The 27,822-nt window shown below is 42.6% G+C and overlaps 1 protein-coding gene across 1 annotated transcript in view; it reads left to right on the top strand.

Moving 5' to 3' along the window:
* Positions 1–27,621, top strand: part of LOC116906999 (solute carrier family 5 member 4A-like) — a 44,815-nt gene extending 17,194 nt beyond the window's left edge. The window contains 7 exon segments of the mRNA XM_032909928.1: positions 4,305–4,448; positions 19,263–19,370; positions 20,460–20,610; positions 22,814–22,982; positions 23,820–24,035; positions 26,053–26,155; positions 27,407–27,621. Coding sequence (XP_032765819.1) covers positions 4,305–4,448; positions 19,263–19,370; positions 20,460–20,610; positions 22,814–22,982; positions 23,820–24,035; positions 26,053–26,155; positions 27,407–27,621 — 1,106 coding nt within the window.
* The last annotated feature ends 201 nt before the right edge of the window (positions 27,622–27,822 follow it).

The following is a 27,822-nucleotide window of genomic DNA, read 5'->3' as shown; positions in this document are numbered from 1 at the left end:
CTTACTTTAGGATATTCATTGCTACCTATGAGGTCAGAGTCCAGGGTCAGTCCATGTATAGTCTTTTTGGGTGAGTGGGCTTAGTCCCTGGAAGCTCTGGTTGGTTGGCATTGTTGTTCATATATGGGGTCTCAAGGCCTTCAAGCTCTTTTCAGTCCTTTCTAAGATTCCTTCAATGAGGGTCCCGTTCTCAGTTCAGTGGTTTGCTGCTGGCATTCGCCTATGTATTTGCTGTATTCTGGCTGTGTCTCTCAGGAGAGATCTACATCCGGTTCCTGTCGGCATGCACTTTGTGTTCTTCCTTTTCATCCCACAGAAAAGCACTAGTGTAGGGCTCCGTGCTGGGGTGCTCTTCCACAGCGATCTCTCACCCAGCTAGGTGCTCAGGTTCAGGCAGGCAGAGAGAGCTCAGGCTGGGAGGGGAACAGCTCCGCCACCCAGCTGCTGGTCCTTCTTTCCATCACTGCCTGCCGCTTTGGTTTCTCGGGCTGGCTGAGCCAGCAGGAGACTGACTAGCCAGCGATGATGGGTGCAGGAGCTTCCGCCGGTGATTTCCCGGAGAGCAGATCTCTTCCCAAGCAGGATATTATAGCTCTTATGACAAAAAGCTCTCAGACGATGGGACGCGTTCCACACCTTTAATAATTGAACAGGACCTTTAAATAGAGTTTTTCCGATTGGGTCGGTGTCCCACAGCAGGTACTTCCTATTGGTTTGGCCTGAGAGCTTGGGAAGACCTCATCTACATATTTGGGGGCGTGGTCCTGTCTCTACGACTGATCTGTCTTGAGCCTAAGTGTCCTGGGGTCACGTCCTCACCTGTGGAGGAGGGGCTCGGGGCATTTCTCGACATGATTGGTCTGTCTCCAACCTCTCTAAATGGGTTTGTGGGGGTCTGCAGCTAGTGAGGACTTGAGACTAGGAATGCACCTGCCATCCCTTTTAGGGTCTCCTGAGGATTCGACCTGTCTCGACCAGGAATCAGGGTACCTTTCACTGCCCTCTGCCCCACACACTAGGATCTAGTTTCTGCACACAAACATAATTTTCAAATCCAAATGCCTTTACAAGATTTATGAAGAACAGCTGTTCCATGCCATACCCTGCCCTGAATCATATCCCTTAGAAGCAAACACAGTAGGCTCCTTCAACCAATTATTTCCTATTTATGACATTTCTTGACCCATGAACCATAAACAGAGACATGACCTTAGCTCTCATTAGAAATGAATGCTCTCAGAACCCACCCTTTGTTCTGTCCACTTTTAAATATCTAATGGTGTCCTTAAGGGACTCTCAGACTTCCCTCTGAAACTTCATAAGGCAAGCCTCCACTGTCTTTGCTTCATTAGAGCAATGGCTGCTGGCCAACAGGGGCTGAGAAATTATCAATGATTAAGAATCAACCACATCAATGAGGCGAAATCTTCCAGGAAGTCTTTCCTACGTGTCAACATACAGAAACTGTGGTCCAGAGGCAATTAAGAATGCACCTAGTGCTGGCAGCCAAACTTAGTACAATTTGTAATAGTTTTCCAGATAGAACTGGTTTTGGAGTCATGACAAAGTCGTGGAGATCCGCTGAGGCTGGGCTATGTGAGGGACAAGGCGGAGCGGTTGGTAAAAGTGCAGCCTTAGTTACAGTAGAAACCTCAGGATTGAGAGAGTCCTGGGAAGAAGTGGAGAACTGGTATGATGTGGTAAAATCTGAGTGCCCCAAGAGAGAGCAGAACATGCTAGCGGTGTGGGTGCAACTCAGTTTCGTCGGAGCCTCCAGCACTTTGGAGATGCAGGATCAAGAGGATACCAAGGACGGAAATAGGAATGGGGTGGAAACTGCCTGAGAGAGAAGCTGTGTGTGCTTCAGAGAGCAGGTCCCATGAAGAGCTATTGCCAAAGCCATTAGCAGCTCAGAAGACGAGGAGTGGGTCCCAGGCATCAAGCCCTGAACGTAACACTCTTGATCCTTAGTGTTGCTTTGGTCTGACTGTGACTATGATTATTCCCAGTTCTGTTAAGAACTACATATGTATTTTCAGTAAAAAAAAAAAAAAAAAAAGGGGGGGGGAATTAGTTTTGGTTTTTTTTTTTTTTAAAAAAAGAAACCACACTTTTAAAATTTTAAAGGCTGTGGGAACTTTTATAAGTTGGAATATTTAAGAGCGTGATATTAATATTAATATGAGATCTTGGGGACAAACAAGAAAAAATGATTGTAGTTGAATAGCGATGTGTTTGTGGGTCAAGTTGCAAAGGGTCAATTTTGCTGCATAGTCTTACACTGACTTGATACAAGCTGGAACCATATTAGAAGAGGGAACCTCAGTTAGGGGAAAAAAAAAAACCCATCAGACTGGCTTGTAGAAAAAACTGCTGTAAAATGAAATTTTCCTCCTAACCTCGAGTTCCCGGAACAATGACTCTGAGACTGAAATATATTTACAAATACCTTGGCCATAAGCTTCACATGTCCCACAGCTGGCTCATAACTTAATATTCCATTTGTTTGAGTCTAAGTCCTGTCATGTGGCTGGTTACCTCCGCTTAGATTTCATGTGTCTATTTTCCTTCATGTCTGGGGGCAAATCCTCCCACACCTGGCTCTATCCCAGAATCCCTTCTGGAATGTCCCGCCTTCTAGTCTCCCCTTTCCTATAGGCCATAGGATTTTATTGACAGGTGAAGTAGCCATACACTATACAAGAGATTCCTTCTACAGCCTGTGGTACATTTTCTTGAGGGCTTGTTTGGAGGTCTAGCAGGGGAGCGCAGCTACTTATATACCCTTGACCGAAGATCAGTCCTCCTCTGTTTGGGGAAGGTCCTCCTCTTCCACCTTCCGAAGCTTCAGGAGGGACGTATGTATATGGATCCTGAGGGAGGAAGCAGACACCAGCCTAGCCAGCCAGATCAGCCAGGTCAACCCTGGCGATCAATGTGATGACAGATGTCACAACCAGCTCACCCTCACGTTTTGTGGTACACTTTCTTGATTGAGAATTGATGTGGAAAATTCCAGTTCATTGTAGGCAGTGCTGCCTCTAGGATGCTGGACCTGGGCGAGCTAAGAAAGCAGGTTGGGCAAGCCATGAGGATCAAGGCAGTAAGCAGCATTTCTTCATGGCCTCTGCTCCAGTTCCTCCCTCCAGGTTCTTGAATTCCTTCCCTGGCTTCCCTCAGTGGTGAACCTTATAAGTTAGTTGTAAAGTGAAATAAATAATTTCCTTTCCAAATTGCTTTTGGTTGTATTGTTTTATCGTAGCAAGAGACACCCTAACTAAGGGCAATTAATCTGAAGAAAGTAACCCTATTTTTAGGCAATTATGTAGAAGGAGCTTGGGATAGAGATTGTTAGTAGAGCCTGGAGTACATAACACTCTGGCTTTGAACCCCCAACACTGAAAAACTGGGGGAGGGAAGAGAAGTACATAAAACATTCTAGAGCTATTTTATAGATTCTGCTTCTCTACATAACTCTCAATAGATTTGCATAATCTAGGTAGGAATTTTAAATCACGTGCATTCTTCTTTGAGGAACACCATCACTACATATGGTTCATAGCTAGGCAGTCTCAGAACATCATGGAAACAGTCTACATGAGCGTCTCAGTGATCTACTCGCTGCCCGACTCTTGCGTTTTTCACAGCAGCAGGTAAGACAGGTCAAAGAGCAATGACCTTAGCAACAGTTGAAAGATCCCAACGATGCCTACAGTATTAAATCCATAGCCTAAAGCATGACACAGGGCAGGCAGCATTACCACCTATAGGGATTGCCGTTGTTATTTGCGGCCCGGACATGGAATGCATTCTTGTGAATATAGATGGCTAGAACCTGTCACCATGTACCTGTGGAGGTCAGAGGACACCTCATTTGAAGGTGACCAAGAAGCACCTTTGTCACTGCTTCCTATGTCAGGCTAGCGGGCCAGCAAGTTTCCAAGGATTTTCCCATCTCTCTCCCCCATTAGGTATAAGAGGACTGGGGTTGCCAACCCATGCCAACCTGTCCAGATTTCCATCTCTGCAGCAGTTTCTAAAAAATATTTTACCTATGGCTAATATGTGCTGACATCCATAGACCAAGACTCTCGCATACATTAGTCATATGCAGGATACCATAAGAGGGATAACCCTGCTCGGGGAATGTAGGCTCATAGTATACAATTTAAATAGTTCTTTAAATCAGTGCATTCCTCCAGAGCTCAAGCTCCCTCCAATGCCATCTTCTCTTACTGCAGTTTCAAACCTCAAAGGCGGAGCCGACATCAGTTTCCGGTTGTCTCACTTCCATCTCGCGTTTCCCTGGCAGGTCATTGTACAGCGCTGCTTGTGTGGCAAGAACATGTCCCACGTGAAGGCCGCCTGCATCGTGTGTGGGTACCTGAAGCTGCTGCCCATATTCTTCATGGTGATGCCGGGGATGATCAGCCGCATCCTGTACACAGGCAAGCCGCACTCTTAATCTCCAGTTTACCCTTGAATTCGCATAAGTCCATTAAGGAATTCTTATTTCTTTTAAATTTAGATTTATTTTCCGGGTTCGGGTGTCTTGCCTGTATGTGGGTCACTGTATCGCATGCATGCAGTACCCACGGGGGCCAGGAGATGGCGTCAGGTCCTCCAGAACTTGAGTTGTACAGGGTAATGAGTGGCCATGTGAATACTGGGAAGCAAACCCGCGTCTCCTGCAAGAGCAAACAGCAAGTGCTCCTTCCTGACGGTTGAGCCAGTCCCAAGTATTTTTAAGATGTAGCAAAACCGGGGTTGGGGATTTAGCTCAGTGGTAGAGCGCTTGCCTAGCAAGCGCAAGGCCCTGGGTTCGGTCCCCAGCTCCGAAAAAAAGAAAAGGAAAAAAAAAAGATGTAGCAAAACCTTACTAAAATAGGAAACGGATTCTAGGTAGAAACAGAAGGAGAAATTCAGGTTGAGAAAAACAGCTTCAACAGAGGTGCCAGGGATATTAAAATCAGTTTGCCTTTTACTTCACACTGTTTCCTTTGTCCTTATACTCTGCCTATATCCTTGGAGGCATTTGAAACACCGAGTCCTGTTTCCAGAAGTTTAGAGAATATGGTAGAAGGGCACCGTGGGGAGTGGTAGAATTTGTCAGGGATAGATTGGTGAGCTGCTGGTGTGTGTGGGGAGGTGCATGTCTTAGTTAGGATTTCATCGCTAAAGAGACACCATGACCATGGCAACTCTTAATTTAGGGCTGGCTTAGAGTTTCACAGATTTAGTCCATTATCATCCTGGCAAGAACCATGGCAGTGTGCAGGCAGGCATGGTGCTAGAGGAGCAGAGAGCTCTACATCTTGATCTGAAGATATCCAGGAGACTCTCATTCCACACTTTGGGAGAAGCAGTAGCATGGGAGACATCAATGCCCACCACTATGGTGAAACTTCCCACAAGGCCACACCTACTTGAACAAGGCTACACCTTCTTTAATAGTGCCGCTCCACGTGGGCCAAGCATTCAAACGCATGTGTATATGGGGGCAAAACTTATTCAAACCACCACATTCCACTCTCTGGCCCCCATAGGCTTATAGCATTTAGTCCAACTTCAAACGTCTCCATAGTCTATCGACATCTCAACAATGCTTAAAAGTCCAAAGTTCAATGTCTCTTCTGATGTTCCTGCAACCTCTTATCTGTAACTCCCTATAAAATCAAAAGCAAAAAAGCAAATCAAATACCTGTAATATCAAAGGATATCTATTAACATTCCAAGATCCCATAGTAAGGAAATACTGGTCCAAACCAAGACCAAAAAAAAAAAAATCCAGCTAGGCAAACTCCAAACTCTTCATCTCCATGGTTTTTGTCCGACTCCTTTCAGCTCTGTTGCCTGTAACACACTCACTTCCAGTCCCTGAAATCGGCTTTCCTCAAGTGGGTAACCCACAGCTCTGGCCCACAGCTTGGTGTCTTCAAAACAACGTCAGCGTCTTGGCTTCTTGTTCCAGTGTCTGGGAGCTACACATGATCTTCCGGGTTCCTCCAAAGGGTTTGAGTCCCATCTCAGGCCCCGCCCTCTGTAGCACTCTAGGCTCTGGTTGACTCCGCCCCCACTGCTGCTGCCATTCTTGCTGGTCATCCCATGGTACTGACATCTCTAAGTCGCTGGGGTCTTCTGCTATAACTAGGCTGCACTTTCACCGATAGCCTCTAGTAGGCTCTCTATTCCTGGTGTCAAGCCTCAACTGCCACGGCCACTGCACCTTCACCCATGGCCTCTCCGGGCCTCTCCCAGTGAGGGAGCCTCAGATGCTCTCCCTGACCCTTCAAAGCTTCAGGACCATTACCATCTGGGTGACTCTTAGTCATTACCAAATCCAGATGCCAGCATGAGGTACACCCTGGCTATTTCTGGAACAGCTTCTTCGTGCTCTCAGAAAATACGTCCCAGAAGATTTCACCTCAGTAATTTGTTTGTCCGCTGAATACTGTGTTGACATTTTGCTATGAAACCGTGAACTATAGGCTGCTCCTGGTAGGTTGGCTGTTTTTACTATATTAATCCTACCATCCGTACTCATGGGAGATCTTTGCAACTTCTGGTAGCTTCTTCAATTAATTTCTTCAGCATCTTAAGGTTTCAATTTGTATCACGCGTGTCTTTCGGGTGCTTGGTTAGAGTTATCCCAAGATATTTTAGATACCTTTAGAGTCTATCGTTGGAAGGTATTTTCCTTGATTTCCTGCTCAGTCCTTTTTATCACTTGTAAATAGGAAGGCTGCAGATTTTTGAGGGTTAATTTTGTATTCAACTGCTTTGCTGGAAGTGTTTGGCAGTTAATGGTGTTTCCTGATGGAATTTTTTTTGGGTCACTTACATATATATTTATTTTACCATCTGTAAATAAAGATACTTGACTTCCTCCTTTTGATGTACAGCCCGTGAGCCCCTCCATTTGCCTTATTTCTCTAGACAGAACTTCAAGTATTATACTGCATAGGCATGGGAGAGTACACAACCTTGCTTATTTCTGATTTTAGTGAAATGCTTTATCTCCGTTGAAGTTGATATAGGCTATGGGCTTGCTGTAAACTGGCATTATTATGTTGGCGTCCGCCTTTGTCTTCTGCTTTCACCTCTCTCTCTCTCTCTCTCTCTCTCTCTCTCTCTCTCTCTCTCTCTCTCTTTTAAAAAGATTTATTTATTTATTATATATAGGTACAATGTTACTGTCTTCAGACACACCAGAAAAGGGCATCAGATCTCATTACAGATAGTTGTGAGTCACCATGTGGTTGCTGGGATTTGAACTCAGGACCTCTGGAAGAGCAGTCAGTGCTCTTAACCACTGAGCCATCTCTCCAGCCCTTCCTGCTCTCTTTAGTGATTATCGGGCAAGGGTGTTGGATTTTGTCAAGTCTTGTACCACGTCCAATGAGATTGTCATGTGGTTTTTGCCTTTCAGAATGGTTATATGATGGATAAATTTTTTTAATTTATATGTGTTGAACCATCTGTGCAACTCCGGGATGAAGCCCGCTTTGTCCTGGAGGGGGATAATTTTGTGTGTGTGTGTGTGTTTTTTTTTCTTTTTTTCGGAGCTGGGGACCGAACCCAGGTCCTTGCGCTTTCTAGGCAAGTGCTCTACCGCTGAGCTAAATCCCCAACCCCTTGTGTGTTCTTGTATTCGGTTTGCAAATGTTCCATTGAGAATGTTTACATTTACGTTCATGAGGGAAATTGGCCTGTACTCACCTTTGTTTGCTGGGTCTTAATGTGGGTTGGGAATCGGGGTACCTGCAGCCTCATTCAAAGAGCTGGGCAATGGTCCTTCTGTTTCTATTTTGTAGAATAGTTTGAGGAGTATTTATGTTAATTCTTCTTCGAACGTCGGGTAGAATTCTAAGCTAAAACCATCTGTTCCTGGATTTTTTTTTATTAAACTTGAGAAATGTAATTACTGCTTCTACTGCAGAAGGAATTACACATCTTCTTAAACTGTTTATCTGATCGTAATTTAACATCGGTAGGTGCTATTTGGAAACATTATCCATTTCTTTTATATTTTCCAATTTGATGGAATATGGTATTTTTTTAAAGTATGTCCTTATGGTTGTCTGGATTTCCTCACTGTTTATTGTTATGCCCCCCTTGTCATTTCTAGACTTGTTAATTTCCGTCTTCTCTCTCTGCCTTTTTAGTTAATTTGGCTAAGGAGTTGTCAATCTTACTGATTTTCTCAAACAACCAACTCTTTGTTTCATTGAGTTGGATAAAAAACTCTGCGTTTTTTGTTTTTATTTTATCAATTTCATCCCTGAGTTTGATTATTTCTTGCAGTCCGTTCTTTTGGGGGCACTATTTCTTCTTTCTGTTCTAGAGCTTTCAAGTGTGTAATTTAGTTACTAAGGTCTCTCCAAGTTTTTAATGTAGGCATTTAGTGAACTTGCTTCTAAGAACTCTCTTCTCTGTGTCCCATGGGTGTGGTTACGTTGTGTTTTCATTTTTCTCTATCGTTAAAAGATTTGAACTTATTTCTTAATTTCTGCCTTCACACATTTTTACGTTCAGCAGTGAGCAGTTTGGCTCCCATGAATTCGGAAGCTTTCTGTCGTTCTTCTTGTTATTGGTATCCAGCTCTAATCTCTGACGCTCGGGAAAGATGCAGGGTGTTATTTCAATTTCCTTGTGTTTGTTGGGGTTTGCATTGTGTTTGAGTATGTGGCCAATTTTGCAGAAAGTTCCCTGAGCTGCTGAGAAGATGGGATGTTCCCTCGCACTTAGTGAAACGTTCTGTAAATATCTGTTGGCTCCATTTGACTTATGATATTGTATAGCTCCAGCATTCTTCTTTACCTTTTCATTTGAATGACTGTCTATTGGTCAGAGTGGGGTATTGAAGTCACCCACTATCCGTGTGTGAGGATCAATATGTAATTTAAGTTGTAGTACACACACACACACACACACACACACACACACACATATATATTACATATCACTATATATTACATGTACCATATAATTACATATATAATTATAATATTTTTGTAGTATATGCACACAAACATATATATTACATATCATTATATGTACATTACATATCATTATATATTACATGTACCGTATAATTACATATATAATTATAATATTTTTGTAGTGTATGCACACACACACACACATATACTTCGGTGCCCATGTCTTCAGTCCATATATGGTAAGAATTGCGATATTCTCTCAGATTTTTCCTTTAATGAGTATGTAGTGCCTCCCCACTCTCCCGACCACCAACAGTCTCCCCCGATTAGCTTTTCTTTGAAGTCGGTTTCATCAGATATTAAAATGGTTACACCAGCTTGCTTCTTGGGTCCCTGTGCTTGAAGTATATTTTTCCATCCTTTTACCCCGAGGTTGTGTCTATCCTTAATGTCGAGGTGTTTTTCTCAAATACTGCGAAAGGATGGATCCTGTTTTTAAGTCCATTCTGTGAGTCTGTGTCTTTTCACTGGGGAGTTGAGACTTTTGACGTTGAGAGTTATCAATGAGCAGTGTTTGTTGGTTCCCAATATTTGGTTGTGGTGGTGTGGGTGTGTCCCACTCTTTTGATTGGCTGTTCTGATATTGTTTATTCCTTGTGTTTTCTTCGGTGTGCTTAGGCCTTCAGATTGAAGTTTTCTTCTAGTACCTTCTTGTAGAGATGAATTTTTAGATAGATACTTATATTTTACTGTGAAATGTCTTTCTTTCTCCAGCTGTTGTCATTGAAAGTTTTGCTGGGTAGCGAGTGTAGTCTGGGCTGACATCTGTGGTCTCTAAGAATTTGTAGATGATTTGTCCAGGCCCTTCTGGCTTTTAGAGTCTCCACTGAAAATTCAGGTGTTTAGCTCTGTCTTTAGATGTTATTTGATCTTTTTTCCCTTGCTGCTTTTAACGTCCTTTGCTTATTCTCTACATTTACTGTTTTGATTATTGTGCGGCCCAGAGAATTACTTTTCTGGTCCAGTCTCTGCATTGGTTCTCTGAATCCTTCTTGTTTCTTGACAGCACCTTCTTTAGGTTGGGAAATTTTCCTCTATGATTTTGTCGAGAAGTATTTTTTATGCTTTTGTCCTGGATGATTTTTCCTTTCTCTTATTTCTATTAGTAGTAGATTTGGTTTTTTCATAGTGTCTTAGTTAGAGTTACTATGGCTGTGTGAAACACCATGACCAAAAGCAACTTGGGAGGAAAGGCTTTCTTCAGCTCATGTTTCTACGCCACAGTTCATCATCAAAAGGAAGTCAGGGCAGGATCTCAAATAGGGCAGACTCTTGGAGGCAGGAGATGATTCAGAGTGCTACTCACTGGCTTGCTCCTCATGGCTCGCTCAGCCTGCTTTCTTATAGGACTCAGGACCATCATCCTGGGGATGGCACCACCCACAGAAGTCTAGTGCTCACTAATTGAGAAAATACCCCACAGCTGGATCTCAGGGGGGCATTTCCTCAACTGAAGCTCCTTCCTCTCTGACGACTCTAGTCTGTGTCAAGTTGACACAAAACCAGCCAGTGCACATAATTCTGCAGATTTCTAGGATGTTCTATGCCTGAGTTTCTTTTTAAAGATTTAATGTTTTCTCTTACTGACATATCCATTTCTTCTAACTTGTCTTTAGTGCCTCAGCCTCTCTCTTCCCTCACTTGTATTCTGTGGGTGAGGCTTTACTGTGGGGTTCCTATTTAGTTTGGGTTTCCTTATTAATTCTATTTCTACTATAAGATCTTGAACTGTTTCCTTCCACTGTGTGTGTGTGTGTGTGTGTGTGTGTGTGTGTGTTGATTTCATACTTATTTGTATCCTTTTAAAGGGTCTTTAACATATTCATAAAGACTATTTTGAGGGTTGGGGGTTTAGCTCAGTGGTAGAGCGCTTGCCTAGCAAGCACAAGGCCCTGGGTTCGGTCCCCAGCTCCGGAAAAAAAAAAAAAGACTATTTTGAAGCCCTTTTCTCTTTTGTTTTGTTTTAAATGATCTCTTATTTATTAAGCAATATACTTTACCCCTTAGTAACCAAATACATTTCTTTTCAATTTTCTTTTTTATTGTTTGGCATTTTTTAAATTTTCATTTCAAATATTATCTTCTTTCACAGTTTTCAATCCATAACCCACTACCCAATCCTTCCCCCAACCCCCATTTCTATGAGGGTGTTCCCCTACCAACCTACCCCTGCCTGCCTCCCTTCCCTGACATTCCCCTACACTGGGGGGGGGTGTCCAGCTTTGGCAAAACTAAGGGCTTCTCCTCCCACTGGTGCCCAACAAGGCCATTATCTGCTACATATGCAGCTAGAGCCAGGGGTCAGTCCATGTGTACTCTTTAGATGGTGGTTTAGTACCAGGGAGCTCTGGTTGGTTGGTCTTTTTGTTCTTATGGGGTTGCAAGTCCCTTCAGCTCCTTCAATTCGTTCTCTAACTCCTCCAATGGGGACCCTGTTCTCAGTTCAATGGTTGGCTGTGAGCGCCCGCTTCTGTATTTGTCATGATCTGGCAGAACCTCTCAGGAGACAGCTATATCAGGCTCCTGTCAGCATGCACTTCTTGACATCAGCAATATTGGCTGAGTTTGGTGGCTGGATGCCCAGGTGGGACAGACTCTGGATGGCCTTTCCTTCAGTCTCTGCTACAAACTTTGTCTCTGTGTTTACTCCTGTGAATATTTTTGTTCTGCCTTCTAAGAAGGACTGAAGAATTTACACTTTGGTCATCCTTCTTTTTTGAGCTTCATGTGGTCTGTGAAATCTTGGGTCTTGTATCTTGGGTAATTGAAGCTTTTGGGCTAATAGCCACTTATCAGTGAGTGCATACCATGTGTGCTTTTTTGTGATTGGGTTATGTCATCCATGATGATATTTTCTACTTCCATCCATTTGCCTATGAATTTCATGGGGTCATTGCTGAGTAGTACTCAATTGTGTAAATGCACCACATTTTCTGTATCCATTCCTCTGTTGAAGGACATCTGGGTTCTTTCCAGCTCCTGGCTATTATAAACAAGGCTGCTATGAACATAGTGGAGCACGTGTCTTTGTTGTATGTTGGAGCACCTTTTGGGTATATGCCCAAGAGAGGTATAGCTGGGTCCTTAGGTAGTTCAATGTCCAATTTTCTGAGGAACCTCCAAACTGATTTCTAGAGTGGTTGTACCAGTCTGCAATCCCACCAACAATGGAGGAGTGTTCCTCTTTTTCCACATCCTCACCAGCATTTGCTGTCACCTGAGTTTTTATCTTAGCCATTCTGACTGGTGTGAGGTGGAATCTCAGGGTTGTTTTGATTTGTATTTCCCTGATGACTGAGGATGTTGGACATTTCTTTAGGTGCTTCTTGACCATTCGATATTCCTCAGTTTAGAATTATTTTTTAGCTCTGTACCCCATTTTTTTTAAAAAGTTTATTTGATCGACTGGAGTCTAACTTCTTGAATTCTTTGTGTATATTGGATATTAGCCCTCTATCAGATGTAGGATTGGTAAAGATCTTTTCCCAATCTGTTGGTTGCTGTTTTCTCCTAATGACAGTGTCCTTTGCCTTACAGAAGCTTTGCAGTTTTATGAGGTCCCATTTGTCAATTCTTGATGTTAGAGCATAAGCCATTGGTGTTCTGTTCAGGAAAATTTCCCCAATGCCCATATGTTCGAGGCTCTTCCCCACTTTTTCTTTTATTAGTTTGAATGTATCTGGATTTATGTGAAGGTCCTTGATCCACTTGGACCTAAGTTTTGTACAGGGCAATAAGAATGGATCATTTTGCATTCTTCTACATGCTGACCACCAGTTGAACCAGCACCATTTGTTGAAAATGCTGTCTTTTTTCCACTGGATGGTTTTAGCTCCTTTGTGAAAGATCAGTGACCATAGGTGTGTGGGTTCATTTCTGGGTCTTCAATTCTATTCCATTGATCTACCTGCCCATCTCTATACCAATACCATACAGTTTTTTTTTTTAAATCATTATTGCTCTGTAATACACGTTGAAGTCAGGGATGGTGATTCCCCAGAAGTTCTTTTATTATTGAGGATAGTTTTCACTATCCTGAGTTTTTTGTTATTCCAAATTAATTTGCAAATTGCTCTTTCTAAGTCTATGAAGAATTGAGTTGGAATTTTGATGGGGATTGCATTGAATCTGTAGATTGCTTTTGGCAAGATGGCCATTTTACAATATTAATCCTGCCAATTCATGAGCATGGGAGATCTTTCCATCTTCTGAGATCTTCAACTTCTTTCTTCAGAGACTTGAAGTTTTTGTCATACAGATATTTCGCTTGCTTGGTTAGAGTTACACCAACGTATTTTATATTATTTGGGACTATTATGAAGGGTATTGTTTCCCCAACTTCTTTCTCAGCCTGTTTATCCTTTGAGTAGAGGAAGGCTACTGATTTGTTTGAGTTAATTTTATATCCAGCCAATTTGCTAAAGTTGTTTATCAAATTTAGTAGTTCTCTGGTGGAATTTTTGGGGTCACTTAAGTATACTATCATATCTACAAAGAGATATTTTGACTTCTTCCCTTCCAATTTATATCCCTTTCACTTCCTTTTGTTGTCTGATTGCTCTGGCTAGAACTTCAAGTACTATATTGAGTAGGTAGGGAGAGAGTAGGCAGCCTTGTTTAGTCCTTCATTTTAGTGGGATTGTATCGTTTCTCTCCATTTAGTTTGATGTTGGCTACTGGTTTGCTATATATTGTTTACTATGTTTAGATATGGGCTTTGAATTCCTGATCTTTCAAGACTTTTAACATGAAGATGTGTTGAATTTTGTCAAATGCTTTCTCAGCATCTAATGAGATGATCATGTGATTTTTTTCTTTGAGTTTGTTTATATAGTGGATTACATTGATGGATTTCCATATATTGAACCATCCCTGCATCCTTGGGATAAAGCAAACTTGATCATGATGGCTTTGATGTATTCTTGGAATCCGTTTGGGAGAATTTTATTATGTATTTTTGCATCGATATTCATAAGGGAAATTGGTCTGAAGTTCTCTTTCTTCCTTGGGTCTTTGTGTGGTTTAGGTATAAGCACAATTGTGGCTTCATAGAAGGAATTGGGTAGTATTCTTTCTGTTTCTATTTTGTGGAATAGTTTGGATAGTATTGGTATTAGGTCTTCTTTGAAGGTCTGATAGAATTCTGCACCGAACCCATCTAGTCCTGGGCTTCTTTTGGTTGGGAGACTTTTAATGACTGCTTCTATTTCTTTAAGAGTTATGGGACTGTTTTGATGGTTTATCTGACCCTGATTTAACTTTGGTACCTTGTATCTGTCTAGAAAATTGTCCATTTCATCTAGATTTTCCAGTTTTGTTGAGTATAGGCTTTTGTAGTAGGATCTGATTTTTTTAATTTCCTCAGTTTCTGTTATGTCTTCCTTTTCACTTCTGGTTTTGTTAATTTGGATACACTCTCTGTACCCTCTGGTTAGTTTGGCTAAGGGTTTCTCTATCTTGCAATTTTCTCAAAGAACCAGCTCCTGATTTTGTTGATTCTTTGTATAGTTCTTTTTGTTTCTACTTGGTTGATTTCAGCCCTGAGTTTGATTGTTTCTGGCCATCTACTCCTCCTGGGTGTGCTTGCTTCTTTTTGTTCTAGAGCTTTCAGATGTGCTGTCAAGCTGCTAATGTATGCTCTCTCCAGTTTCTTTTTGGAGGCACCCAGAGCTATGAGTTTTCTTCTTAGCACTGGTTGCATCGTGTCCCATAAGTTTGGGTAATGCTGTGCCTTCATTTTCATTAAATTTTAAAAGTCTTTAATTTCTTTATTTCTTCCTTGACCAGGTTATCATTGAGTAGAGCGTTGTTCAGCTTCCATGTGTATGTGTTCTTTCTGTTGTTTCTGTTGTTATTGAAGACCAGCCTTAGTCGGTGGTGATCTGATAGGATGCATAGGATTATTTCAATCTTCTGGTATCTGTTGAAGCCTGTTTTGTGTCTGATTATATGGTCAGTTTTGGAGAAGGTACCACAAGGTGCTGAGAAGGAGGTATATTCTTTTTGTTTTAGGGTGAAATGTTCTACAGATATATGTTAAATCCATTTCGTTCATAACTTGTTAGTTTCTCTTGTCTCTATTTCTGTTTCCATGATCTGTCCATTGATGAGAGTGGGGTGTTGAAGTCTCTCACTATTATTGTGTGAAGTGCAATTATGCTTTGAGCTTTAGTAAGGTTTCTTTTATGAATGTAGGTGCCCTTGTATTTGGAGCATAGATATTAAGAATTGAGAGTTCATCTTGGTGAATTTTTCCTTTGATAAATATGAAGTGTCCTTCCTTATCTTGTTTGATAACTTTTGGTTGAAAGTCTATTTTATTCGATATTAGAATGGCTACTCCAGCTTGTCTCTTGGGACCATTTGCTTGGAAAATTGTTTTCTAGCCTTTTACTCTGAGGAAGTGTTTGTTTTTGTCACTGAGGTGTGTTTCCTCTATGCAGCAAAATGCTGGATCCTCTTTACCTATTCAGTCTGTTAGTCTATGTTCTTTATTGGGGAATTGAGTCCATTGATGGTGAGAGATATTAGGGACCAATGATTGTTGTTTCCTGTTATTTTTGTTGTTAGAGGTGAGATTATGTTTGTGTGTCTCTCTTCTTTTGGGTTAGTTGACATTAGATTACTTTCTTGCTCTTTCTAGGGTGTAGTTTCCTTCCTTGTGTTGGAGGGTTTTTTTTTTTTAATATATTCTCCTTTGTAGGGCTGGATTTGTGGAAAAATATTGTGTAAGTTTGGTTTTGTCATGGAGTATCTTGGTTTCTCCGTCTATGTTAGTTGAGAGTTTCGTTGTATATAATACTTGGGCTGGCATTTGTGTTGTCTTAGGGTCTGTATGACCTCTACCCAGGATCTTCTGGCTTTCTGGTATAATTCTGATAGGTCTGCCTTTATATGTTACTTGACCTTTTTCCTTTACTGCTTTTAATATTCTTTCTTTGTTTTGTGCATTTGTTGGTTTGACTATTATGTGATGGGAGGAATTTCTTTTCTGGTCCAATCTATTTGGAGTTCTATAGGCTTCTTGTATGTTCATGGGCATCTCTTTCTTTAGGTTAGGGAAGTTTTCTTCTATAATTTTGTTGAAGATATTTACTGGCCCTTTAAGTTGGGAATCTTCACTCTCTTCTATACCTATGATCCTTAGGTTTATGATCTTCTCATTGTGTCCTGGATTTCTTAGATGTTTTGGGTTAGGAGCTTTTTACATTTTGCATTTTCTTTGACTATTGTGTCAATGTTTTCTATGGTATCTTCTGCCCTTGAGATTCTCTTTTCTATCTCTAGTATCCTGTTGGTAATGCTTACATCTATGACTCCTGATCTCTTTTCTAGGTTTTCTATCTCCAGTGTTGTCTCACTTTGTGGTTTCTTTATTGTTTCTATTTCCATTTTTAGATCCTGGATGGTTTTGTTCAATTCCTTCACCTGTTTGGTTGATTTTTTTGTGTTTCCTTTTTAAGGGCCTCTACCTGTTTACCTGTGTTGTCCTGTGTTTCTTTAAGGGAGCACCATCAGTTAAAGTCCTCTAACATCATTATGCATTTTGATTTTAAATCAAAATCTTGCTTTTCTGGTGTGTTGGGGTATCCTGGGCTTGCTGTGGTGGGGGAACTGGGTTCTGATGATGCCAAGTGGCCTTAGTTTCTGTTGCTTAGGTTCTTGCCCTTGCCTCTCACCATCTGCTGATCTCTAGTGTTAGCTGGTCTTGCTGTGTCTGACAGTGGCTTGACCTTCCTGTAAACTGTGTGTCAGCACTACTGGGAGATCAGCTCTCGAGCAGGAGATCTGGGTACAGAGTGCTGTGGCAAAGGGGGTCAGCTCAGGGCACAGACAGAAACCAGAAGAATCATGTCCCTGACTGCTCCCCAGTTCCTGTGTCCTGAGGGTTCCAGGCAGGTTGATCTTATGCCAGGATGAAAGCAGAATTGGTAGTCTCCTCTCTCCCAGAGGGATCTGGGTACAGACAGCTGTGGCAAAGCATCAGCTCAGGGCGCAGAGACCAGAAGGATCCTATCCTAGACCTCGATTCCTTTGTCCTGAGTGCTCCAGGTGGGTCCCTTGGAGGAGAAGTGGTGGTCTCACCTGTGCTCTCAGATGTGTCAGCACTCCTGGGAGACCAGCTTTCTCCCAGCAGTATCTGGGTACAGAGAGCTGTGGCACAGGGTCAGCTCTGGGTGCAGGCTGAAACCACTGAATCCTTTATTATATATCACGTTTCAGGGCCTACTGTAGTAGGGTTTCTGATCTCTAGTGGAGACAAATTGCCCTGGCTTTTATTATATTTTTACACTGCTTTGTAGACATCAGAGTTTGAGATGATTGTAATTCTTGGTTGAATTAACAGACATTAACATCTGTTAGCATCTGTTCTTGTCTTTGTCGGGGATTTTGTTCCTTGGTTTCTGTTGCCCTCTCAGCTCCTTAGGAAAATGTGGTGGTTGTGGGTTACCTGGGAGGTGATAGGCTATTTCTCCACAGTGTGTGAAATTAGCTAATGTGTTGCAGTAAAAATAAGAAAGAAAGGAAAAAAAACCAACCTGGTTTTTATCCTGTGCTAGTGCTGGAGCTGTACGTAGGGCCGTGTGGCATCTGCGGGATATTTTCATCTCAGTCAGCAAAGCGTCTCACCTGCTAAGCACCATCCCATCTGACACTACCTATGGCTACTCTGTGAGCCTGGCAGCAGTCTCTCTACCCATCCAATTCCCAGGGAGGGTTGTTACTACACCACACATACACGTCCCAATTCCGTGGTGGGCCCCGTGTGTCCCGCTACCACACACTCTCTTGAACTCAATTAAGTCACATGAAAAAACCCATCACACGATACCCTCTGATCCAATTGATAAGATATAATTTGCCCATCTAGACAGCACAAAATCCTATATACACATCAGTCCCTTAAAAATAGTCATTTTTAAGTTAACCTGTAACTATGCACAGAGAAGAATCTTAACATCAGCTGCCATGTTCTCCCCAGTTCCTCTTCATTCCCCCTGGCTTCTCCCTCTCCTAAAACCTCTGTTCCCACCTCCCTTTCTTCTTGTCCAATGACAGGCCTCATTTTATGTTGTCTGCCTTCCCCTGTATAATGACATCCACCTACAGTAACGTAAGCCATATTACATTACATTACAGGCAGGTTTATTGGGAAGCTGTACTCTCGGGCAAGTTCACTAGCTCCAAGGTCAGGGATGTTACCATGGGAGGAGGAGGAGGAGGAGGGGAGGGAGAGAAAAAGAGAGGAGGGGTGCAGGCACAGAGAGAAGAGGGGGGAGAGGAAAAGGAGGAGGGAGAGAGAGAGAGAGAGAGGTGTCTTGTTATATACAGAAGAACCCCTTGGTGAAGGGCAGCCCAGTCCCTGGGCTAGAAAGTTCAGGGTTGGGGGCAGGGTATGTCAGGTAGGAACTGAGGGGTGCTGGGAGAACCTAGAAGCCAGATCTACTTTCATATCTAAAAGATTCACCTCAACCCCTTGTCCCAGGTATGAAACCAAGCACAAAACCAAACAGAAGGGAGTGTTTCTGAGATCCTGTCAGGTGTGGCCACTGGGGTTCTGGATAAAAATGTATTTCTAGGTTTGGGCGAATGACAGAGAATGGGAATTCACTAGAAGGGGAGGCTGAGGTCTACCTGAGGGAGGAAAGTAAAGTGTGCCACCTGTGTCTATCTAGTCCCCTGAGAATGAGGGTAGAGTGAGCAGGAGGCGAGGCTGGAACAGTTGGTCTGCCACAGAGAGGGGTATGGGAGCGGGGATTAGATTTGGATCGGAAGAGGGAGCTCAGAGGTTGTCGATCTGATTCACCGGCCATCAGATCTGGTGGCTGAGACAAAGGGATGAACGAGAAAGACTGCAAGATCCACTAGAGACAATGGCAGGTAGTACACTACAGAGCTGAGGTGAGACTAGAGGGGCTGGATTGGGAGGAGAGAGAGTGAAGATCATCAGATGCTTCCCTGACAGTGCATTTCCATGGAATGCTAGAGGGCGATCGTCTCTGAAACTCCATCTGGGCCATAGCTAAGGGACAGTATTGCCTGATGAGTCAGTCCAGTGGGATCTGTCAAAATAAGACAATGACAATGTCATACACGGGACAAAGAGGTACCAGATCTCTGAGATACATTTGGGAATTTTACGTCAATTTCCAGATAGGTGTCTTTCCTCTCACCCATGAACTTACCTCTTTCTCCAGTGGTGACAAACTCCCTGCTTGAGTCTTACTCACTGATCTCGCCCCTGGAATATTTCCCCAGATATGGTAGCCTGCGTTGTGCCTTCCGAGTGTGTGAAGCAGTGTGGCGTTGATGTTGGCTGCACAAACTATGCCTACCCGATGCTGGTGCTGAAACTGATGCCCATGGGTAAGTAAAGGCCGGGACTCACAGGGCCTCAGATGCTTGGTCTGTGGTTGAGCATAGAAAGGAATTATTACTTTACTTCCATTAACTCAGCTGTTGATAGACATTTCTTGGGCACCATTTGCATATTGTCATGAGCCTAGACATTCAAGAGATGGACCAGGAGTTTTCTGTCAGAAGCAGCTTGACTCTTTCAGCGCAAGATTCATTGTCTTTCGACTGAAGACTCTTTGAAGAAAAGTAGGAATATTTACATTGTCTCTTTCTAATAAAAAGCACTGTTTAACCACAAACCTACATAAGAGGTTAATTGTGGGCCAGGGACACTCACCGTTTGATCTCAAGTCGTTCAATATTCAAGTTCTTGCTGAGTGTCTTATGTCCCAGACTCTGGCTTCGTTGCCCAGGAACATTGATGGAGTAGCAAATATAAATCCCCCTACCATTTAGAATTCACATTTCATTTCCCAAGATATGAGTATATTGTATGTGCGAGGTGAGCAAAGGTGATGCTCAAGAGGGACTGTGGTGAATTGAAGCCGAGAGAATCCTAGAGAGCTCAGGTGTGAGCATTGAAAACTTCCAAAGCCCTTTCTTCACCCTGACACACAGGAACATTTCTCACAATGAAGGGAACATATTACCACAGATCCGACACCACATTCCTGCTTTCTCTCTTCTAGCAGAGGGAACAAGGACATCGGGTTTTTATAAGGATTCGAAAACTCTTGGTTTTCCTCTCCTAAAGCAGCAGAACCACTAGATTTTTTTTTACTAAATCTTTTTGTGGTCACAAGACCACCACAGGGAGAGACATCATGACACAGTTTACTCTATTCTAAAACCAGGTTCTAGAAGCTATCATCTACATCTATATTTCAGACTAACTTCCCCACTGTGTGACTTTTGTGATCACTAGAATTTACACAGGAAGCCCTACCTGCATTTCTACTATGTGTGTATTATTGGCATCTGCTCAGACAGTCGATGTTCCAGAGAGATCCACTGTCTTGGAGCAACTCCCCATTTTTAGCCTGGCACTCATAGACTAGGATATCCAGTTTAACGAGAGCTTGTTCCCTCTCACCCCAGGACTGCGAGGCCTGATGCTGTCGGTCATGTTGGCTTCTCTCATGAGCTCCCTGACCTCCATCTTCAATAGCGCCAGCACCCTCTTCACCATGGACCTCTACACCAAGATAAGGAAGAAGGCATCAGAGAGAGAGCTTCTCATAGCTGGACGGTGAGGGAACCTGTCTCTGCCTAGACAGGTTCTGAGGAAGGGAAGGTGGAGACCCGGACTAGGGTTTACATAGTTTTTACTTCAGTGAAAATAACCACTGGTCTACAGGGGAAGAGAGGACACTGGGAACAGTTTAACTTGACATCTCTATACACATCCAAAAATTGAGGCCATTTAAGTGTAATAGTTGTTTTCATTTTGTTTTGTTTTGTTCGCATTTTAAGTGTTTTCAGGTGGTTCATGTGGTTTTTCTTGTCTTGACCTTTTCTTCCATGACCCCTTCCAATGCTGTCTTCACAAATTACCACCTACTCTTGGGGCGTCATCTCTTAATGTTTCCAAGTATGTCACATGCAAGGGACGATAAATTACCTTAATAACCACAGATGAGATGACCGACGGGGCACCCATTAAGGATTAGCTCTTAGACAGGGGCAGACTCAGGTAGGGGACTAGTTCAAGAAGTTGCCTAGAGGGTTATGTCAACTAAAGACCCCCTCAGTGATCTGGGAGTCCTCAAGACAAATGAGGGGGAAAATAATCAGGAAGAAATAGAGAACCCCCCTTTCCTCTTCATTGTTTTCAAGTAGACCCAACAACATTGTCATAGCATTCTGTAACAGGAGTTAAAGCATGACATTGTGTGCAGAAGACACGGAGAATGTAATTATACAGTTCAGTGATGCATCTCAAAAGGAGCACACATGTAGTTCCTGCACACGATAAAAGTGGAAACTATGATCACTCCATTCCTATGACCATTCCTATCTTTGCAAAGTCAACCACTGTCACTTGCAGTTCTACGAGCTGAGCTGTTGCGTCAGATAATCATAAACACAGTATATCAACCCTGACCTTGATATGCGGCTTCTCTGGCGCATGTTGTCTTGTGGGCTCCAGCCATGGTTTCCTGGACAGTGTGCTCCACGCTGCATGGCTTGCCACGATCTCGATGTCTTACCATGTGTTGGCGCTGCCGTTCGTGGCCATATTGCGGTGGTTCATCTCTCTCAGCTCACGTGATCTTCTATTGCTGCCGATTATATTACTACACAGTGGTTTTTTCACTCTTGGACTTTTCAGATTTATGGTTCTGTGGGGGAGAGCCTTAAAGAGAAAAACATGGAAAAAAAAAGAATAGATTGCTGATATTAATTCTAATGTGGATATAGTGGTAAGGCGGTGGACCAATCACTTTTCTTTTATTGTTATAAATTCTGAGTGATACATTTAGAGTACATTTTCAATAATGAAAACAAGCTATCACTCCCCTGTGGAGTATCACTTCCTTGTGGAGTATCACTCCCCTGTAGAGTATCATTCCCCTGTGGAGTATCACTCCCCCGTGGAGTATCACGTCAAAGTCATTCCACGCCTTCTCAACTCAGTAGAGGAGAAACTGTGTTCCTTTTCTTCTCCTCTGTATGCAGCCTGCCCTTCCCCTGTGGCTTTCTCACTGTGGTTGGGGATAGACAAACTCTCAGCACTGACAAGTGCAGTGTTTATAGACACCAGTCTTGAAGGGCACTGCCTGCTTACTTTGGGAAGTTGTTATCAAGAGGAACTCAACACCATTTACCCACTTTTTCTTTTGGCTTTACAGTAGTTTAAACACTTAGCGATGGAAAGTAAATTCAACACTTAAGAGATGGAAACCTGATGGGCCTCATGGGGTCCAGATCTCGACTAGGTAAAGGCTATATGAGAAGAGAATTGAAAGGCATTGTTGCTTTTTTTTTTTTTGGTTCTTTTTTTCGGAGCTGGGGACCGAACCCAGGGCCTTGCGCTTCCTAGGTAAGTGCTCTACCGCTGAGCTAAATCTCCAGCCCCTGCTTTTTTTTTTTTTTTTTTTTTGGTTTGTTTTCTCTTCCTGGGCTGGTGTTCAAGATATACCGAGCCCACCAGTCAAGACATAATCTTGGGCACAAATCTCTTTTAAGCCTCAACGGCAAAGTAATATCTGTTTCTTCTTTGCTACCAAATATCTGTCTCCCAAGATAGAGACATAGAAAGCTACACACACCAAAAATACTTGCTTCAAGTAAGCAAGCCATGCCTCTGTGGAGAGGGTAGAAAACATGGCGACAGCGGGTTCATGTCAGGTCAAGAAACATAGTTTTGTTTGAACGGTATGTGGATATAGTCAAGAACTCAACAGATATGCCTACAGTATTGTCGCTTACTGTCTGAATTATCTCTTCAGGCTGTTTGTCTCCGTGCTAATTGTTACCAGCATCTTGTGGGTCCCCATCGTAGAAGTATCTCAAGGTGGACAGCTGATCCACTATACAGAAGCAATTTCCAGCTACCTTGGGCCCCCCATTGCAGCCCTCTTCCTGGTCGCCATCTTCTGCAAAAGAGTCAATGAACAAGTACGTGAAAAACCGGGAGGTCTCTCCCGCCAGTGTAAGAAAGCGTGGTTTCTCTCACTAGTCTCACACAATACTCCCTTGCAGTTCCATGTGTACACGCTAATGCGTACACTCCAGGCCCGTCTCAGTTTCTACTGTGGTCATCGTAATGTCTGATCCTTACTAAGGGGGGAAGATACTTGACCTAATGGCCCCTGTTAAGAGTACAGACGTCACATGTATTATAAAATGTCATATGCACAGCACAGGGCTGGTTAACACCATTTCAGGAGATAAGACTGTCAGTATCCCATCAAGGTACCCTAATATTGTGATCTGAAGTAAATCCCACTCTGTCCAGTGAAGATGAGACTAGAACCCATTTTATAGTAGTTGTTGAGTAGATTAAATGAGATAAGTCTAGTAAATACTTTTTGAAACAGTCCAAAGTTAAAGAATGGTCATCACTATTGTGGTGGGAATGGTTAACCTTTTTACTTTGTGATTCGAAGGCAAGTTGATAGTCCTTAGCATTTAGTGAACCTTGGCTCTTCAAATTGCATAGCACGAATCACAATTTGACTTGCTCTACAAAACAAAGCACAAGTTTTTGATTCTCCACATAAAAATCGGGAAGATTTTCAGCCTGGGCCAGCGTTGACAGTAGAGCCCTGTGGTTGGACATGGGAAAGTGTAACGATATTTCAGGGCCACAGTTAGCACCTCCCCTTGATAGCTTGGGTTTGCCACTTTCCCTGTTTGTTGGTCCTCGCCTAAGAAAACAGTGGTAGTTAATTACGACTTACTTGAATGAGCACCTCCTCTTTCCTAAGCACTCTGTGTTCTTGTTTTGACCAGGGAGCCTTCTGGGGCCTGATGGTTGGACTGGTGCTGGGTCTTATCCGTATGATCGCGGAGTTTTCTTACGGGACAGGGAGTTGCCTGGCTCCCAGCAGCTGTCCCAAGGTCATCTGTGGAGTACACTACCTGTACTACGCCATCATCCTCTTTTTCGTGTCTATACTGGTTATCCTGGGAGTTTCCTACTTAACAAAACCCATTCCCGATGTGCATGTAAGTGACCCACCAACCACGAATCATTCGCTTTCAAAAGTCGAGGAACGGCAAGGCCGGCTACTTCTAGGCTAATGGCATTGTCGGAACTGTTACACATAGAAGGATCCTAAGAGATGATCAGTTATCCAACTAAAGAGTTCGATCGTGTATGTGTGAAGCAACAGTATACTGATAAGAAGCTAAGAAATGGGTGTACATTTTTAAGTCCAGGGAGATGCCTGTATGGGTAAAGAGGCTTGCTGAGCAAGCCTGGCATCCTGAGTTCAATTCCTGGGACCCACATAAAGGGGGAAGTAGGGCACTGACTCCACAAAATGTCTGCTTAACTGTCTTGTGTGCCTATGAATGCACACACAAACACACATTGTACAAAAATAGTAAAAAAAGAAAAAAACCACACATTTTGTACATATTTACAGATATAGTAAAACACACATACCCATCACACAGATATAGCACACACACACACACAGACAGTCACATCACACACACTCACCTATGGACATTTGGATCAGTTCCCTCCAAATAGCCTTGGGGTGTGTCTTACTTATCCATTGTATCCAATCACGCTTCTTGCATGTATGGTAAAAAAAAAAAAAAAAGACATGACAATACTCATTCCATATATTTTCAAAAGTGTTACTCAATACTCGATCATATAAATGACTGCAAAAATTCTATAAACTTAAATTCTTAAAATAACAGTGAGCAAAGTTTGCAGGTGGGAAAGAAGGGAATGTGTGATTATGGTTGGAATTCAAGGATTGAACACACATAGCTGCGTAAACACAATAGGTCCAGAAATAGAACTTATAGTACGTCAAATGACAAACGGAAACCCCTGGTCACCACAGATTAGGAAGGGGAACAAGGAGAGCGGAAGGTCGGATAACAGCTTCCAACATAGACTGTGTCAGGGGAATGTCTTCCTGCATTCAGCAGAACAGTGAGGTGGTGTCTCTAAGGAAAAGGGACTTGAAGGCTTTCACACACTCACAAAGGGAAATGCTTAAGGACATGGAGATGCTAATTCCCTTGATCTGCTCATGACATGTTGCATGCGTGTGTCAGTTAGTGCTCTGTGACACAGAAGTGTGTGTCATTATGTGTCGGGTAAAACTTGTAAGCTAGGAATGATGGTGCACCAGGCACCTGGGAGGTGGGGGCAAGAAGGTCGGAAGGTCAAAGGTCATCCTAAGCTACATAGAAGTACAAGGTCAATCTGACCCCATGAGGCCCTATGTAAAACCGATCGATGGATAGGTAGACAGACAGACAGACACAGACAAACATAGATCGATAATAGATGGGGGATAGATAGAGTAGATGATAGACATAGTAGATGAAAGGTTAGATAGGTAAAGAGATAGACAGACAGATAGTACATGATAGATTAGATAGATAGGTGAAGAGATAGACAGACAGATGGATAGATAGACAGACAGACATAGTAGATGATAGGTAAAGAAATAGACAGATAAGATAGAGTAGATAGACAGATGAAAGATTAGATAGACAGATAGATGAACATGATAGACAGACAAACAGATAGATACACATAATAGATGATAGATTAGATGATAGAGATAGACAAACATGATAGATGCATGATAGGTCTGATGATATATATGATAGATAAATACAGACAGACAGACAGATGCAATCTCTAACCTGACTGACAATAACAATGACATCACCACTGACAGTTACACAGCAGGGACAATGAGTAAAGCCAAGGTGTAATTTACTAGGTGGATAGTGCTTTTTCTCAAAGTTAAGGGTTTCAGAAATCTTGAGTTTTTAAATGCTTCCCAAAGCATTAAAAGCAGAAATGATTCTAAATGGTTCACACGTTTCGGAGAGCGTGATACGGCAGGTGGACCTTCCATCACAATCTATAATGCTCTTTCTGTGCAGCCTGCCTTTTTAAAAAAGATTATACAGAGATGAGAGTATTACTCAGCGCTTGCAAACGTGTGTTCCTTTTGCTGATGCTCTCTGTGCCTCTGCTCAGCTGTATCGCCTGTGCTGGAGTCTTCGGAACAGTGAGGAGGAAAGAATCGATTTAGACGCAGAAGACAGGGAGGAGAACGAGGCTGATGCCAGGACTGAAGAAGGTAACATCTCACTTACATACTGGTTTTCACGGCTTAGAGAGGATTTTTACCTACGCTTTTAATTAAAATATAATGACGTCACTTTCCCCTTGTAATTCCTCCCAGTAGCTCCTCCAATTCCTCTCCCAACTCCTCTCATAAATTATAGCCTCTTTTTTATTAATATTGTAACATAGATATGTAGATGTATTCACAAATATATCAGTACAGTCTGCTGAGTCTGTTTCTGTTCTTTCTGTGAGCGAATGTTTCCCAGCTCACTTCCTGGTCTGTTGGCTCTTACAGTCTCTGTAACACTTCTTCCAAGATGGTCCCTGAGCCTTAGAGGCAGAGGCTTGGCTTGACCTCTACCCTGTATAGGTTATGGTTTCCTGTAATGACCTCAGGTACTGCAGAGAGAAGTTTCTTTGATGAGGAATGGCACCGGCACTGAATCTGGTTCCTGCCATTATCCAGTTCTCAAGAAGTTGTCATTTTTATTATAAAACACTAGAACATTAAAAGATCAGCAGTCCAATAATGAAGATACCTTGCTAGCTATGAAATCTATCCATCCATTCAGATACACGAGCATCTTTCTGTTACTATATGCCGGGTGCTGAGGTGACATTCAGCTGTTTGTTAATGTCTCCATTTTCGTACCTTGTGATTCAGTATCTAACCCCAACTCCTCTCCAGCCTCATCTCTTACTATTCTTTCTAATACTCCCATAGCCGGAGAGATGCCTCCGCTTTCTTTCCATACACCAAGATTCCAGGATACTGTCACAAAGTCTCTCTAGGATGTTTTCATAAAGCAGGCCATTGGAATCTTTGCCACCAATTGTGACAACTGGGATTGCTATAAAGTTTTAGTTTTTTAAATGGGCTTAAGATCAATTTTCCTTCTTTTGTCTATCAATTCTATAGTATGTTTACATGGATCTGTAAATGCTTTTCTTATTTGTTTTTTTTAAGTTCAGAAACCCATTGGGTGTTGAGGCTAGTAAGGCTCTGCTGTATTGTATGCAAATGCCTCCCATGTTAGCAGTGTTGTATGCAAATGCCTCCCCACATTATCCTGACTTTGTCTCTTATCTTCATTTACCCTTGGCGGGATTTTTCTCAGATCTTATATGTCAAAAGTATAAATACTTTCGCATGATTCTTCCGGCTCCTATAAAAATTATAATCATTGTTTACAGACATCCATACAGCATGGAGGAGATGTTCTATCCATCTTTGATGATAATTTACCTGTCTTTGTTCCAGACCAAACAGAGAAACCTCGTGGATGTCTCAAGAAGACTTATGACCTATGCTGTGGTTTGCAAAGAGCGGAACCCAAGCTGACTAAAGAGGAGGAAGAAGCCCTGAAGAAGAAGCTGACAGACACATCCGAGAAGCCCTTCTGGCGGACGGTCGTGAACGTCAATGTCATCGTCCTCTTGGCCGTGGCGGCCTTTTTCTATGGCTATTTTGCCTGAACTCGAGCTCACCCGCAGCAATATTGGTGAAGAGAAGGATCGTCTTACGCGTTTTCATTTTCTACTTTATTATCTTCCCAAGGGGCATGAGCAAGTGACAGTTCTATCTAATAAGGTAACGTCAGACTTGATTTTTGTTTTCGGTCCCCCCTCCATGTAAATAAAATAGAGTTTATAATTTATAAAACCAGCGGAGTGACG

This window comes from Rattus rattus, chromosome 8 (genome assembly GCF_011064425.1).
Source record: "Rattus rattus isolate New Zealand chromosome 8, Rrattus_CSIRO_v1, whole genome shotgun sequence".
Lineage (NCBI taxonomy): Eukaryota > Metazoa > Chordata > Mammalia > Rodentia > Muridae > Rattus > Rattus rattus.
The sequence above is the reverse complement of the archived record's forward strand: the minus strand, read 5'-3'. Positions and strand labels throughout refer to the sequence as shown.